Genomic DNA, 16,831 nt, shown 5'->3' with positions numbered 1-16,831 from the left:
CCGCCAGGTGTCCCCAAGCGGCGGGCGGCCCTCGCCCCGCCCCTGGCCCTGCCCACCACCATTTCCTCCAATCGTGGCCCTGGTCCCACCCCTGCATGAGCTTCTTTCCTGCATCCGGGCCTGGGTGGGCTGGGTCTGCAGCCTGGAGAGGTATGGAGGTCCCCGGTGGACCCCCGTCCAGCCCGAGCTCTTCCTCGTGCCCCCAGGATGTCTCCGGTGTCTCAGTGTCCAAGGAGCTGCTGACGGCGGGGATCGGCGGCCGCGGAGGTGACGGGAGTGTGGCGGCGGCGTGGGGCGCGCACGTGCGGCGGGCCGCCCGCGGCCCGAGCGGCCGGGGAGGAGGTGGGGGGCCGCTCCTTGCCTAGGCCCGTACCGCCCAGGGGAGCCCGGGGGGGTGACCGCAGGGCTCCGGCGTGCCAGCTGCCGTGGGGGTGGGGGATGGGAGGTAGTGGGTGGAGGGCGGGCGTCGGGCTGCTGGGCCAGGGATGGTTCTTACCTTCCGCATAGTACTGAGCGCCCACTCTGCGGAGCACCCGAGACACCTCCCATGCGGGGAGGGCCTTGGCGTCTGCTGTCAGTCCGAGCCGTTGGCTGGTGGGGAGCAGATAACTGTTATGGATTACCCTCATCCCCGCCTCTCCACGCTCACACTACCAACCCTTAGTTCCGCTCTTGTAGAGGGAGACGTGGGTCCAGGGAATCCACACAAGACCACACACCATGGTAGAGAATTTAAAAGTCATGAGTTCGAATCCCAGCTCCCAAGTAATTAGCAGTGGCTGACTTTAGGACTCATTTACCTTCTCAACGCTGCAGATTTGACTTTTGGAAAATGGAGGTGGTAGTACCTATAAAATTTTTGTGAGGAGAGTGCGCTTAAGGTCTTGCGTATATTTTTAATAAATATTAGCTTGAAGAAATGGTTCTGTGAGAACTCAGAGCACCCAAAGGAGTTGTAGTAATAGCCAAAGCATATGTAGTGCTTACCATGCCCCAGGAATTAACTAATCTACATCCTCACAACAACCCTGTGCAGAAAGAAGGTTCTGTTATCTCCATTTTTTAGATGGGGAAACGCAGTCATGGGTTCTCATACAGAGAAGCAACTCGCCAGAGATTATGTGGCTGGAAAGTAACAAAACTGGGATTTGAATCCAGTCTGTCTGACTCCACAGAGTCCAAGATCTTTACACTAATCTAGTTGCTAGGCCTGAAGTAGTAAGCAACGAATGTTTGTTGAGCTCTGCTTTGTGAGTAAATAGGATTTTTTACAGAGAGAGATTTTGCAGGTGTTGGAAACAGGGTGTCCAAAGCCTTGTGTTTTGAAAGACAAGTACTGTTCTCCGAGCTCAGATGGGCTGGAGAGTTGGGTCGATTTGAGGAATAGTGAACGATGAGGCTGAATAGATGGAGTGGGGGGACAAAATTTCTCCAAAGGACTGTTTTGTCTAGGTTGGTCATCTTTACTAAAGGGGAACTAACCAGGCAGACACGTTTTACAAATGAAGAAACTAATGCTTGAAGAGGTTAGGTAATTTGCCCAATATAGTGCAGCTAGAAACCATTTCTGGCTTCCCTTAGCCATTGTTGTATTCTGTACTGCCTCTTCCATTCTGTCATTGCAGACCCACATTTGTCACTGATGGATTTCTGATCCAGAAGGGTGCAGTTTAGTATGCACTTATCCAGTATTGATGACACAGAGATGTATGTGACAGGCTTAAGAAAGGGGAGATAGATGTGCATACAGAAGTAAAATGTTGTACTGGAACTTGGGGTGCTTCTTTTGTAAAAAAAAAACAACGTCCTGGACAATGTGGAGGGTCATGGAATGTAGTCACTTAACTGTGTGTGTGTTTTCAGGTATATGGGACAGGTTGCTCATCAACTCCAAGCCTAATTCCAGAAAGAATTCCACTCTTCAAACAGTTCGGATAGAGAGGAGTCCCTGTAAGTACTCTTCCCTCTCTCTCTCTTTTTCTCTCTCTCTTCCTCTCTCCAGAACGCTTTCTGACATTAAATTCTGCCCAATTAAGCAGTTATTTGATGTGACAATCTCTGCCTCCTTGGTCAGATATTAAACCCCAGAGCCAAATCTTACTTGGGATTTACATTGTGAAGCCTGTGCACAAGGGTAGAATTTCCCACGTTATTCACCTGCTTTAAGACAGTAACTTTTCCCAGAAAAACTCCCTGTGGGGTGAATTTTTGGAAAATGAAAACAATTATTGTTAATCTCCGCTGAAAAATTTTTTAAAGGTTACTGAGCCCAAATTTAATACACATGTATGAGAAAACATCACCACATCTGATTAAAGTGGACACAATTATTTAAATGGTAAATGTTACTCATAACATGACATGACAGAGCCAGTTCTGTTCATTAATTGCTCCATAATATTGCTGTACTGCACATTTATAAATCTGTACCCCACTCAGACTTTGTTCATACACAGTTCGTGTAATACTTAACATCTGCGTAATTCACACTTAATGTTAAAAAAAATAAAGAAGAAGAAAGACAAAAATTCAGTGAAAACACTGTAAATGATGCATGAGGTTATCATGTTTCTAAACCAAGATGTCATGAGTCTTCTGAGAGGGGAACTTAACCATAGTACGCACTAAATCTACTACAGCTAAAATCACTGCATGGTGGCTCTCCATTGAATACCAGCTTTTGTGTGGACATAGTTTTTCATTTGGGGCAGGCAGGTGCATTGCTGAAGTGGAATTGTTAGGTCATATGGAAAGTGTATGTTTTTATAAAGAGGAAATGGCCATACCATTTTGCATTCCCACCAGCCCAGTACAAGTGTTTCACTGCCTTAGTTGTTACACATCCTCCGGTAACCATGGTGTGGTCTCTTTTAGCTCTTCTTATGTGTATGTAGGGTATCGCATCGTGATCTTTGTTTTTCCCTAATGACTGGTGATGTTGAACATCGTTTCCTGTGCTGAGTAACCATTTATATGTGTTTGGTGAACAGTCTGTTCAGATCTTTAGCTCATTTTAACAATCAGGTTGTTTATCTTATTGGTAAATACCATTTCTTACAGTGCAGGCCTGCTCGTAATGAATTCACCAGCCTTTGTACTTCTGAGAAAGTATTTATTTTGTTTTTGGTTTTAAAAGATGTTTTCAATGCATATAGGATTCTAGGTTGACAGGTTTTTAAATTTTTTAATCTTTCAGTACTTTAAAGATGTTGCTCTGCTGTCTTCTGACTTATATTGTTTCTGATGAGAAGTCTGCTGTCATTTTTATCTTTGTCATATATGAAATATTTCCTGTTTTCTCTGGCTGTCTTTAAGATTTTTTTACCACTGGTTTTTACCAGTTTGTTGATGATGTGTCTTGTTACAGTTTTCTTTGTTACTCTTGAGCTTGGGGTTTGTTGAGTGTCTTGGATCTGTGGGTTTATAGTTTTCATCAAATTTGGGAAATTTTTGGTTATTTTCTTCTTCAAATATTTTTTCTGTCTCCTGGCTCTCTTATTTCCCGCAGGGACTCCAATTACACATAATTTTGCTTCTTAAAATTGCCCCACAGCACTGTGGTACTTGGTTTTGTTTTGTTTTTCAGTCTTATTTTTTATGTGTTTCATTTTGGATAGTTTCTTTTGCTGTATCCTCAAGTTCATTAATCTTTTCTTCTTTATTATGTAGTCTACTGTTTAATCCCATCCAGTTTATTTTTCAAGTTCAATATTGTAGTTTCCGTCTCTGGAAGTTCAACTTGAGTCTTTTATTTATGTCTTTCATTTCTTTTCTCATGGTGTCTTTCTCTGCTTTCTCGAATGTGTGGAGCATATTTATAATAGTTGTTTTAACATTCTTATTGCTGAGTCTATCATCTGTGCCATTTCTGGATCTATTTTTATTGATTTTTTTCCTACTTTGTATGTATTATATTTTCCTGCTTATTTGCATACTTAGTAATTGTTATTGAATGCTGAGCATTTTGAATTTTATGTTGTTGTATGCTAGATTTTGTTTGATTCTGTGTAGAAGAACTAGAGCTGGCCTAGCTTCAAGGGTTTAGCATGTACTCTTTCCAGAGTACCACAGAAATACTTGGATTCTCAGAATCATGGTTCATGCCACACATATAGGTCCTTGTTTTGCTCCACATGATCCATTAGTTAAAAACCAAAGCAGAACAACAATCTGGCCTCATCCTCCGTTTGAGGTAATAGATTTAAATCTGCAGACACAGCATTTACTGTTATCAGTGATTTCTCTCTCTAGCTGAAGGGGCATGATAGCTCACCTTTATTCCCTATTTAGTCTGTGCCAGACATCGTGTGGAGCTTTAATGTTTAATTAAATGTATGCAATCTCATTTAATCCTTCTAGCAGACCTATTTTGCAATTAAAGGACATTTCTTGACCTTCACCACCATTTTCTTTTTTTCTTCCGTACTCTGGATATTTCAGTTAACCTGTTTAGCTGTTATCGATGACTTCAGTTTTGAGCTAGTTACATGCCAGGCCTTTTGGGAGAGAAAAAATTATCCTTGCTTGTTGACTCCCCCGCAGTTAGCACAGTACCTGGCAATTAACCACCCATTTCACAGATGAGTTAACTGAGGTTTCAAGTGGTCAAGTGAAATGTTTTAGTTAGGACTCCTGTGGTTGTAAATGACTGAACTCAAGCTCAGTTTGCCTTAGTTAAAATAATAATACTAATTAATTATATTGGGTCATGTTATTAGGGGAAAAAACCCTGGTGATTTCAGGTACATTTGCATCCAGGTGCTCAGTGTCACGAGGAGTCTGCTGCTCTGCATCTCTTAGCTCTGCTTTCCTGGGTGTTGGTTTAATCTAGAGCAGGCTCCTTCCCCACATGTGGCAAGTTAGCCAGATTTTCAGAAGCTCCAGCCTTACGTACAGCAGCTTACTCAGTCACACACTCACTGAGAAGGTTCTTTCTCAACAGTTCAAACTGTGCAAACTGTGTCCCAGGCTGATCTCATATTGGCCTGACTAGATCACAGTGTCACTGTATATGTCAGCTGAACCAAATCACGGTGGCCAAGGTTGTGGAACATGTAGACATACTTGGGGGGAGGGACAGGAGTGACTCAGAGTGACAGAGCTTAAAAGAAAGGGTCATTTTATCAGAAGAAAGGGGAACAGATGTTGGACAGGTAAAAACAACCACTACTTAATTCACGTGCTCAAGGTAATTCAGATAGTAAGAGGTGGAACTGGGATTCTATTAATAACCTGTAGTCTGCCCCACTGCCTGCTGCACTTAACTGTAAAATCCCACTGCCTCCTTATTAAGTTGCTGTTTGTTGAATGCCAGCCTTCTAGGAGGTTACAGTTCTGGGAATATATGAAAAACACAAACAAAATATTGAGAAATAATTGCCGAATCGTGTGACCCTATGGCTCTAAGAATTCAGAAGAGGGTAGAGGTTTTTAAATGGAAGGAATATGAAAGATTTTTTAAGTATGATGGTGATTATTACTATTAAATTCAGAAGTGTTTTATAGGAAATTCTGGATTTAAACATTTGAAGTTTGGCCATATACTAACTATCGATACACTATGTTTTCTCTCCTTAGTGTTGGACCAAGTACAATCCTTTCTCCCACAGATGGCTCAGGCAAATGAAAAGCTAAGAAAAGAAATGGCAGCTGCACCACCTGATCGTTTCAATATTGAAAATATTGATGAAACTCTTGGAAAAGTTATACAAATGGTAACTGTGCTTTTTTTGATTTCATAAAGTAAAATTACCAGTGTGCCTTGTCACCTAAAAAAAGAGAGAACTTTTCTATTTTAGTTCCAGTTATTTTCCTTCCTGGAAAGTCAGCTCATGTTTCCAGTACTGCATGGGTACTTCGGTCGTTGTATGATTAAGGATCTTATGGATTGATAAGCTTTCCTGGGTGAAATGTAGGGATTTAGTAATATAGAATCATAGGAGGGCTTTTTTAAATTAAATATTACATTCGTTATCATTTTTGGGTTTTTTTAAAAATTGTTTTATTAGTTTCAGGTGTACAAAACAACACAATGATCAGACATCTACGCAACCCACCAAGTGATAACCCCAACAAGTCTACCACTTGACACCATACAGAGCTATTATATTACCATTGACTATATTCCCTATGCTGTACTCTACATCCTGTGACTATATATGCATATATTTTAATTATATTTGACATTCAATATTTTATATTAGTTTGAGGTGTACAGTGCAATGGTTAGGCATTTATATAATCTATGAAGTGATCCCTCCAGTAAGTCCAGTACCCATCTGATACCCTACACAGCCTTTACAACATTATTGATTATATTCCCTATATTGTATTTCACATCCCTGTGGCTATTTTGTGACTACCAATTTGTACTTTTTAATCCCTTCACTTTCTCGCTCATCCTCCAACCCCCCTTCCATCTAGCAACCATCAGTTTGTTCATCTGTATCTATGAGTCTGTTTCTGTTTTGTTTCTTTGTTTATTCTGTTCTTTAGATTCCACATGTAAATGAGATCATATGGTATTTGTCTTTCTCAGTCTGACTTATTTCACTTAGCATGTACATTTGTTATCTTGTGGCATTAATTTACTAAATGTTCTAAGTGGATTTTTTTTCTCCATCCGAGACCCAATGAGGTAATCACAGTCTGATTCATTGAGAGTGCAAAAATTAATGGCGTGTTTAACAATACATTATCTAACAAAACAGATTTACATAAGCTACATGGGAAAATTGTCTCTCAATTTAGGCTCATATCTTATTTCTACACTGGAATTCCCTTTATTTCTGGATAGAGCTGACACCATTGCTAATATGTAATTCATCAGCAAATCTGCTTAGCTCTACCGCTAGAACATATCCCCAATCCAACCACTTTGCATGACCTCAGCTACCTGTGGTCCAGGTAATTCTGGTCTCCCCTTTGGACTGTTACAATAATGTCCCAACAGGTCTCCCTGCTTCCACCCTTTCTTCCCTTGCGTCTGTTCTTCACTCTTTACCCACAGTTTGGGAGTCGGGGGCTTCTTATCACATTTTTAATAAATTCAAAGTCCTTCCAGGGCCTGTGTGATCCTGCCTCCAGCTTTCTCTCTGACCCATTTTGCCCGGTCCCCTCACTGACCGCATTCCAGTTTAGTCCCCTGACTCCAGGCCCTTCCCTCTTTGTAAGATACTCTTCCCCAGATTTCTGCATATTGACTCCCTCCATCTCTTATCAATTGTCACCTCATCAAATGGCCTTCCCCAGTGGCCCTTTTATTATCTTATCCTCCTTTATAGTTCTTTATTTTAACTACTCTATACTATGCTTTATAGGTAATTGCGTATTGTCTTCCTTTCCCAACTTGAACAGAGGTCAGCAAACATTTTTGGTAAGGGGCCAGATAGTGAATACTTTAGGCTTTGGGGAACCATACTGTGTCATGACCGCTCATTTCTGCCGTTGTCACATGAAAGAAGCAGTAGACGATACTGAATGAACAGACAAGTTTTATAACCCTTATTTGTGGACGCTGAAATTTGAATTTAGTATAATTTTCATGTCTGATGAAACATTCTTCTTTTGATTTTTTCCTACCACTTAAAATATAAAAACCCTGCTTAGCTCATGAGCTAACGCAAAACAAGCAGCAGGCTGAGTTTGGCCTGCAGGCTGTAATTTGCACACCCCTGCTCAAAAACATAAGTTCCACAAAAGGCAAGGATTTTGTTGTTGTTGACTGTCTAGTACCTACTGTGTTACCTGGCTCATGTTAACGTTTATTTGTTAATATTTGTTGAATGAATGTTGTTGAGTGTGTTCAGGATATATGGACTTGGATTGTGGGGGACTTGTACTAAATGGAAATCCCTCTGGCGGACTCTGGCACCTGAAAGAATAAAAGTGTCATATGTATTATAAACATCACTTGTCCTTTGTGCTTCAATATTGTGCTATATGTTGGTTGTTCCCAATGTTGTTTTAGTACAACTTTTTAGGGAACTGCTGCCTTGAAATAAATTTCCCACGTGGTGATTTTGCAGGATGTGGCCTTGTTTGAGATGAATCAGTCTGATTCAAAAGAAGAGGACAGTTCAGAAGAATATTCAGAGGACAGTTCAGAATCTGAGGAAGAAGATGACAGCACCTCTTCTGAAGTCACCATAGATAACATTAAGCTTCCTCATTCAGAAGATCGAAAAGGCAAGATAGAAGTTTTGGACAGTCCTGCCAGTAAAAAAAAGAAATAGGAAATAAATCATCTAGGAAACAAGTGATATATGCCTACTAATTCTGTGGAAGAGAATGCCGTTCACTGGTTATTTTGCATTTTGGATATCTTTGGTGTTTTTGTGTCATATTGGATGTATTTTGTTCCTCAGAGAAACAGAACCTGGCTTTTAAAGAGTTGGCATAGGTAGCATTTGGGGAGCTTCTAAGAGCAGGCTGTCTTTGATCTCGTGCTAAAGAGATTTAGCTTCGAAAGCTCACCTTTATGTACAGGATGAGTGAATTTGTTGGCATCTTCTTCAGCGTAGATTTCAGACATATCAAACTTAAAGTAAAAATACAAATCACTAGTTTGTTTTTGTTTTAAATTATTCTCTGGGATAAAACAACATAGGTGTTTTGTTTTTTAAGTTATTACAACATCAAATTTGTTAGCATTAAAATGGGTTTAATGAGGGAGAAACGTTCTTAAGACATTTTTTTAACAATAAAAAGAATTACTTTGATTTAGCTGCCTTCAAGTATATCTCCTTTCATTAAAAAACAAACAAACGAACAAAAAACTCCTTTCCTGTTTGAGCTGGAAAACTGGTGCTCTGTGGGTTTAATCGTTGTTGGTAACTCTGCAGCCACTCAATGGATGTAGAGTTCACTGGTTGGAAACAAATCATGGTATTTCTTTTCATAAAGCAATTTTTTTTTTTTTGCAGCTATTAGAACTATTCTACACAGTTGCCCACAGTTTGAAACCTATCAAATGTAGAAAATAGGGACACCACAGGGAAAATAGGGCACAGAATACAAAAGGTAACAGCTGACTTTCCCTTTCAGACCTAAATGGCCCTGCACTGGAGTTGAATTTCTGTTTCATTCTTGACCTTATTAAACTTGTTTCAGATCTCATCTGCCATGGGACTGGCTTTGCTCAGGATGTGGACCTGAGCATTTAAAGGACAGTCTCCAAGTGGGTTGAGCTGATGACATTTTGTCCTCTAATGTTTTAGGGCTCTCCCTGAAGTATTTTTTCCTACTCTTCACATTAGCCTGAGACATCTTATAAATAAAGCTAATTCTCAAGGTTCTTTCTGGTTATTTCCCGTTGGAAATTGGAGCCAGATCTCCCAGGCTGTTCCTCACTAAGTGTAGGAAGAAATGAACAGATCTGGAAAGAAGACTTTTCAGTTGGAAAGTGTATCAATGCTGTACTGTATAGCACCAAACACAACTGTGATAAATTATTGCTATAGATATTTAAAGATTGTCTTCTACCAGGTAATTCATTCTGCTACATTGTGGGAAGAGTCGCATTTGTCTGGTTCACTACTTAGCATGGTACACGGTACACAGTCTGCACTGAACACTGTTAATAGTGAATTAGCAGGTGTTATGAGGATGTACAGGACATTTTAAGCCCTGGTAGGCTGCTCCATGCAGGGGAATAGGTACGTGTCACTTTATAGGAGATACAGATCCAAGTAGAAATAGACTGAATGATGAGGGAAGTAAGTGTAAAATGGAATAATTATTTAACATACAATGTCAGGACTGGCTAACTATTTTTAAATAAGGTTAGATTCTAGCCTCATGTACTATGATAAGTTATACGTGGATTAAAGATTTAAATGTAAAAAAGTTATGAGTTCCATACTAAAATGGTGAATATTTAATAATGTAGTTGGGCAAAAGCTTTTTTAAAAAGTGGAACATGAAAGCCTGAAATCAAAGGAAATAGCAGAAAATTCATCCACATAAATACTAGAAACCAGTGGGTGGCAAAGACATTTAAAGGGCAAGGGACAAACTGGAGAAAATATTTGCAATATAATACAAAGAATGAGTGCTATTAGTATAAAAAGGGCTCTTACAAATTGGTAAAAACAACTAATCTCTCAGTAGTGAAAAGGCCATAGGACGTGAACAAATAACAGAAAAAAAAAGGTTCAACCCCATTTGTCAAAGAACTGCAAATGAAACCAAGATTATATTTTTTACCTATCAAATTGAGAGATGAGACAATAGCTAGTATTTACCGAGCCCTTTCTGTGTGTGACATTTAATATTTGTGCACTTGGTATGTATGTTATACCTTAATTAAAAAGCCATTTTGTAAGCAGTTTGCTCTACAGTCTGTTGGAAACTAAATCACTATTGTGCTTCGGTTGGTCTGACCCTGTGCTTTCTCTGCTTGATGCTTAGGTGTGAGACGATAGCCACCATTTGGACAATAGTTTAATTTCTAAGGCTGATGAAATGTTCTCTTCAAGCTTAGGGGGTATTATATTTTCTATGACTGTGACGGTTATAAATCAGAAAATTAGGTGTTTCGGTCTTCGAAGCAAAAATTTTATTCTGAATGAATCTGCCATCAGTTCTCATAATACTTTAATTATACAGCAAGTATGGTACTTATCCAAAAAAACAACAATGATTTGCAGAGTAGTTTCTATTCTTGTGCCTGTATCCACGACCATGGCAGGAAAGACAAGACAAATGATCGTGTCTTGCTTCCGTTTGTATTTCCCTCAGTGCCTAGTATAGTGCCTTTCACTTGGAATGTACAATAAATGTTCATTAAACTACTTTCTTTATGTCAGTAAAGTAATTCATCTTGTTGGAATCTTTGTGGTTGACTCCCCACCATCTGTTGATGGAAAACCCTTGGCAATGATTGGTTTGGAAATGGGCACATGGGACACGAACCTTCCCACTGAGGACTGAGCAAAGTCTGATTAATAGACTTTTGGAAGGGAAAGACTTATTCCCAAAAAGGAGGCACATGAAGACATGTGTCCTTTCTTCCAAAAGGACATCTTATGACTGGATATGATTCCTGAAGTCCTGTCTAGTGGCCATCAGTAGAGCCAGCTCTTGAGGGTGCAGTCAGCACTCCAAGGACAGCAGAGAAGCAAGAACATCGCTGAGTCACTGCATCAAACCACTGTAGACTGAACTATTGTTGAACTTGTTTTGTGACATGATAAATTTCCTTATTAACAAAGACCACCACCTTATGAGATACGCTGCTTATACCCACTTCACAGATGAGAAAGTGGCATGGAGATACTAAGCAATTTCCTAAGGCCTCAAAATAGCTAAGTGGTAGAGCCAAGTGTGAAGTTCATCAGCCACGCCTCATCATCGTGGGCCTACTCGTCAGTGCTGTGAGCACAGGCTCTGATGCTGACTGGATCAGATCCCAGCCCAGCCACTCATCTCAGTTTCTCCATCTCTAAAATGGGCATAACTATTTCCCTCAAGGTGTTTTGGTAAGAAATTAATGAGTTAATACACATCACGTGCTTAGAACAGTGTTCAGTAAATAATGAGGTATATGGCATAAGAATAATACATGGTGGCTGCAAAAATTGAGGGAAATTTAGATGATAAATTACTATATCCTTTGATTCATACTGTACTTCTAGGAATTTATCCAATTAAATAAGTATGGCTTCGTTCACAAATTTCTATATAAGATTTATTGCAACATTTAAAACAGCAAAAAACAAATCTAAATGTCCAACAATAGAGAGCAAGTAGAATTAAAGCCACTGAACATATGCAGAGGTATGATTATTGACATAGAAAGACACTTATAGATTGTTAATTGAAAAAAGCAGGTAACAAAGTCAGGTACAGTAAATTAATCCTGTAAAAATATATGCATAGAAAAGTCTGGAACAATCTCAAATATCTGGTTATTTTTGTGTGGATAGTTTATGGCTGAATCTTCTCATTTTATGTATTTTTACATAATTGAGTATTATTTAATCATTTAAAAATCCACTTGGGTATTACTTGCAAAGCAGTAAAAATAATCCACTCTATCCATCATTTCTCATATCTGATAATCTCCTCCTAGCCCAGGTTCCCCTCAACAGCGATTTTCTTGGAAGGCTGCTATGGGGGATCCAAATTTGGTTCCTCACCCTATCTCTAGCCACTTCCACAAAAGCTCTTGCAGATAATGTCTATTCTGCTTAGTTTTTCAGCTTGACATATATTTGGTGTGTGCCTACTATTCACCATCCAGGCCCTGATTTAGGCATTGGCAATAAAAGCTATCTCAGTTTGGTTAAGACCTCCAGTTCATTGCTTGAGGGCCTGTTCTGCCACTTAATACAAGGTATGATAAAAAACAAACAGGGTGAATATTTGAATTTAAATTTATTACAGTAAGACACGTTGCCATTAATCCCTCTCAAAATACTCCCCCTCGCTTTGAACACACTTATCCCATCCTTCTTGCCGCTTTCTGAAGCAGTTCTGGAAGTCCTCTTTCGTGAGTGTCTTTTCTTCATTCTCCAATTGACAATGCTCCGTGTCACACATCGCTTCTGGTATAGCAATTTCTGTCAGAAACATTATGGTGTGTCCTCATCCACGTTCTTCATCAGATCTGGCACCGTGTGACTTCTGGCTCTTCCCCAAAGTCAAAATGACCATGAAAGGTAAATGTTTTGAATCGATTCAGGACATTGAGGCAGCCATGACAGCACTCATGAAAGAGGACTTCCAGAACTGCTTCAGAAAGTGGCAAGAATGATGGGATAAGTGTGTTCGAAGTGAGGGGCAGTATTTTGAGGCAGATTAATGGCAATGTGTCTTTGACTGTAATAAATATTTTGTTTGTTTAAACATTCACCATATTTTGTGATCACACCTTGTAGCTGTGTGATTTGGGCAGGTTACTTAACCTCTTCCATTTGAAAGCAAATATTTATTGAGCACCGCCTATGTACTAGGCACTGGAGATACAGCATTGAACAAAAGAAGCACCTGTTCATGAAGCTTATATTCCAATAGGGAGAGATCGATGATTAAATAACTATATGCCAGGTTGTGGTAAGTCCTATAAAAATAATGCAGGACAAGAAGACTACGTAAAGAATGACAGGGCAGATGTACGAATGTGGGGATGTGTGCTATTTTAGAAAGAGCAGTCAGGGAATGTTTCCAAGATGATAGCTGAGGAGAGACCTGAAGAAAGTGAGGCCGGCAGCCAGGAGGTAGTGTGTGGGAGTTTCAGGAAAAGGCAGTGATGTTGGTCCTTCTTCCAGTTGTGCACATCTCTTCCCAACTGTGTGTTCACGGAAGTCAAATTGATAGGTTGAAATCAGCCTTGAGGAGAGCATTTATACACTGAAATCAGCAAATACTGTGGATTTTCCCCCTCAGAGCCATTTGTTAAATACTTACCAGCACACCACCGGGAAGAGGGAACAGCAAGTGCAAAGGGCCTGAGGGATGCTTGGTGTGTCTGAGGAACATCAAGGCAGCCAGAGGGGCTAGGAGCAAGACCAATGGGACTTTGCAGGCCATGGTAAGTGCTACACTGGACTTTAAACAAAATGAGGGCCATTCGAAGGTTTTTGGGGTAGAAGAGTGACACCCTCTGGCTTCAGCTTTGAACAGAACCACACAGAGGAATCAGGAAGACTGATGGGAGCGTTCAGTAATAACTTATCTAGATAAAGAGATGATGATGGCTTGGTGGGGGGGAGGGAGTAAGAAGAGCACCTCGATTTATTCATTTTTTTCAGGGGTTGTGAAGATTAACTAAGATAGCGTTGAAAAAGAGCTTAGCATAATGCCTAGCACACAGGAGGCCATCAATAAATGATAGCTGTTGTTACTGTTGGGGACGGGTGCTCCTATCTAGTTAAAAAGGCGAATAATTTCAGCACCAAGTGGTAAGTACTATGTTCAGACAAGTGGGAGCCTGGAGGAGAGACACTTGAAGCAAGTTGGGGGTGGGAAAGGGCAGGAAGGGTGTTTGAGCAAAAGGGGACTGTGCCAGCAAAGGCGGGGAAAAGGAATTAGCAGAATGCAGACTGCATAAACTGTCTACACCTCCTCAATTTGGTGACAAGTAGACCACAGCTTTATCCTGGAGCAAAATAATCAGTGATCTGAAGGCACAGTGAACATTTAATTACTGTGTGTTAATTAAATTACCCAGTAGGCTGTGGATCATTATGTTCCAACTCAGATTGAATTCCGTGGAGACTTTGATTCTGATCAACAGATACAACAACTGAGGCCGGTAAAGTAAGGACCTTAGAACTCGATATGGAGAAGGGAGTTTTTAACCAGAGACCCAAATATGGCCTTCAGGAAGTCTGTGAAGATATTTGCAGAATGATGTGTGTGCAGTGAGTTTGGGGAGTAGAGGTGGGACAGAGAGTTTCCACTAGCTTTTTTGTGGTTGTTATCAGATTCTCAAAAGAGGTTTAGGGCCCAAAGAAGATCAAAAACACCGCTCCTGAAATTAATATTAGAGGGTAAAATCAGTCCAGAACAAGTGTGTTTTTCTTTGCCATTTCATCTGTCATTAAAATAGTTGATAAGTGATATTTTAAATCACATGAAATCACTTAAACTGTTGCATTTAAAAGTGGTTGCTTTATAATAAGGCTTTTGTCATTTTGTTCAAGTATGAACTGTCAATTTGGACCCAGAAAATATTCATTCCAACTGAGAACCCCAGCTGTGCCAAGCTCGGTGGTAAGTGAGCTACAATAGAATAAAACATGCCTACAGGTAAAATTTGTCCTATTGACCACAGCAGGGTCACCTGGTACTCTTCCTTTTGAATGTTTTCTGCCTCTGATTTTTGTTGCTGTTGATTATTGATTACTGATCTCCTACATTCTCTTGATGTGAAGCTGCTGAGTCTTCAAAGTAACAACTACACCCTAAGGGCACCCTCAACACCCATGAGGTAGGAATGTTTGCAGAAATTTTACTTTAAAAGGAGGAATGAGAGAAGTGCGTTGCTCTGAGCATCTTCTGCGATCCAGGAACTCACCTTCTAGTCACATGTGGATGGTGATCATTTACCCACCTAGTTATTTTTGTCTGACAACGGGCCATTATGTGAGTCTGTGTGGGTTGTAATAATCCCCATTTCTTGAGCACAGACTATGGTCCAAACATGTTGCTAAGTATGCTATGTGTATTATCCCACTGAATCTTTATAACACCTAATGAGACAGGGAGTGTATCTCCATTTTATAGATTCCGAAGCTAGGCTCTGAAATATTAGGTAACTAACTTGTCCAAGATCACACAGCCAATGAACAGTAAAACCAGTAGGTAGAAAATGGAAAATAAGATGTCCTAGGAAGGATGAGTGAGCCACAGAAAGGAAAGCAACCGTTTTCCTTGCACCGCCATCATTTCATTGCACGGCATTTCCCAGTGTTGCTGTATCGGGCACTGTGTCAGGACAATGGATGAGACAAGGAGTCTGGGAACCAACGACTACTGAAAACGGTCTCAGGGAAATGAATTAACTCATCTACTTAATATGTCTCAACATATTGTTTAAATAGTGATGGGAAAACAGAGTTAATTTTTGTTGCATAGTCACCATGAATGAAACAGTGCGAGGTGCTTTACTTATATTATTGCATTGAATGCTCATCACAGGGCTCCTGAGGGAGGCATTGCTGCCCCCATTTCACAGATAAGGAAGCTGAGCCTTGGAGAACTTGCATAAGTTTCCCAAAGTCACATAGATAGTAAGTAAAATGGTATCAAATGAATCAAGATCAGTCTCCAAAAGCTCTTTATACTACATCGTGCTACAAAATTGACTATAAAGCTATTGACTAGAATTTACACGATTTGGGGCCAGAGATCAGATCATGTCATTAAATTCTGTGTACTCCTCAGGACAGAATACAGTATCTTGTACCTAGTACTGTGTTTCCCCCAAAATAAGGCCTACCCCGAAAATAAGCCCCAGTTAAGATCGTCAGCCAGACGGACGCATTTAGTACGTTATGACGATGTTCCAGAAGAAGATGACATGACTGTATTTGAATCAATGTAGATTGTTGTACATGAAAAAATAAGACATCCCCTGAAAAGACGCCCTAATGCGTCTTTGGAGCAAAAACTAATATAAGACTCGGTGTTATTTTCAGGGAAACACGGTAGGTCCTCAAGAACTGTTTGTAGGTTGCTCACCCAGCGCAGTGGGCTGAAAAATAGAACATCAAAGGCACAAAGATGTATCTTATTTCCAAATATGAAAAAAAGGAACTCCTTTCACAATCCTTACAGGATATACTGTTTCTTGAGAACAAATTATAGAAAATCTTTTTTTAATAACCCAAATGTGTGATTCAGAGGTTAAAACCTGTACATGTTATACAAAGCTTCCAAAAATGCACCTTGTGTATTATGACTGCATGATTTTGACGTTTTCAAGATGAACAGACAGGACTGGAGCCGCTTTGGCGGGGAGACAAGCACACTGGCAGGTTAGCAATACGTGTGATACGATACAACATAGTCAAAAACGCACACGTGGAAGTCATTGAAAGGTATGAAAGGCGTACAGCTCAGGCCATAAGCAAATGCTTAGGCATGTGGCCTGTCTTCATGGTCCATGCGTGTGTTTTTGGCTCAGGGCTGATACCTCCTTCCCTGCACACCCAGGCTTCTTCAGGGTGTCGGGAGTCGAGGAGTAGGGCTGCCTGCCAAGGCTTTCCTGATGATGGCATTGCTCTAATATTCCAGCGTCACCGTCTTGGTTTTGAGGTATTCGTTTAGCGCTTCCTCACCTAAGGAAGAGAAAAGCAGGGGATGGACCACGTGAAACTGCAGG

General features: G+C 40.3%; 2 protein-coding genes across 2 annotated transcripts in view; one reads left to right on the top strand and one right to left on the bottom strand.

Annotated features, from left to right (window-relative positions):
* The first annotated feature begins 87 nt into the window (after positions 1 to 87).
* Positions 88 to 10,327, top strand: NOPCHAP1 (NOP protein chaperone 1). Its single transcript, XM_019728463.3, has 4 exons — positions 88 to 267; positions 1,864 to 1,950; positions 5,578 to 5,714; positions 8,028 to 10,327. Exons 1-4 carry the CDS (start codon positions 96 to 98, stop codon positions 8,232 to 8,234), a joined length of 603 nt encoding a protein of 200 aa, XP_019584022.3. The 5' UTR covers positions 88 to 95; the 3' UTR covers positions 8,235 to 10,327.
* A 5,984-nt stretch (positions 10,328 to 16,311) lies between these two features.
* Positions 16,312 to 16,831, bottom strand: part of ALDH1L2 (aldehyde dehydrogenase 1 family member L2) — a 53,481-nt gene continuing 52,961 nt past the window's right edge. The window contains exon 23 of the mRNA XM_019728462.3: positions 16,312 to 16,787. Within this exon, the coding sequence (XP_019584021.2) occupies positions 16,732 to 16,787 (56 nt within the window). The 3' untranslated portion in view covers positions 16,312 to 16,731. The remainder of the gene's footprint in view (positions 16,788 to 16,831) is intronic.

Source organism: Rhinolophus sinicus, chromosome 1 (assembly GCF_057876585.1).
Source record: "Rhinolophus sinicus isolate RSI-liver-muscle chromosome 1, RSI-T2T, whole genome shotgun sequence".
NCBI lineage: Eukaryota > Metazoa > Chordata > Mammalia > Chiroptera > Rhinolophidae > Rhinolophus > Rhinolophus sinicus.
This window is presented reverse-complemented; position numbering and strand designations above follow the sequence as displayed.

What these genes read in the sequence shown, in the direction of transcription:
- NOPCHAP1 (XM_019728463.3), top strand. Translation starts at nt 96, where the DNA reads ATGAGCTTCTTTCCTGCATCCGGGCCTGGGTGGGCTGGGTCTGCAGCC. An exon ending in GGGGATCGGCGGCCGCGGAG is followed by an intron (nt 268 to 1,863) that starts GTGACGGGAGTG and finishes GTGTGTTTTCAG; the next exon opens with GTATATGGGACAGGTTGCTC. An exon ending in TTGGAAAAGTTATACAAATG is followed by an intron (nt 5,715 to 8,027) that starts GTAACTGTGCTT and finishes GTGATTTTGCAG; the next exon opens with GATGTGGCCTTGTTTGAGAT.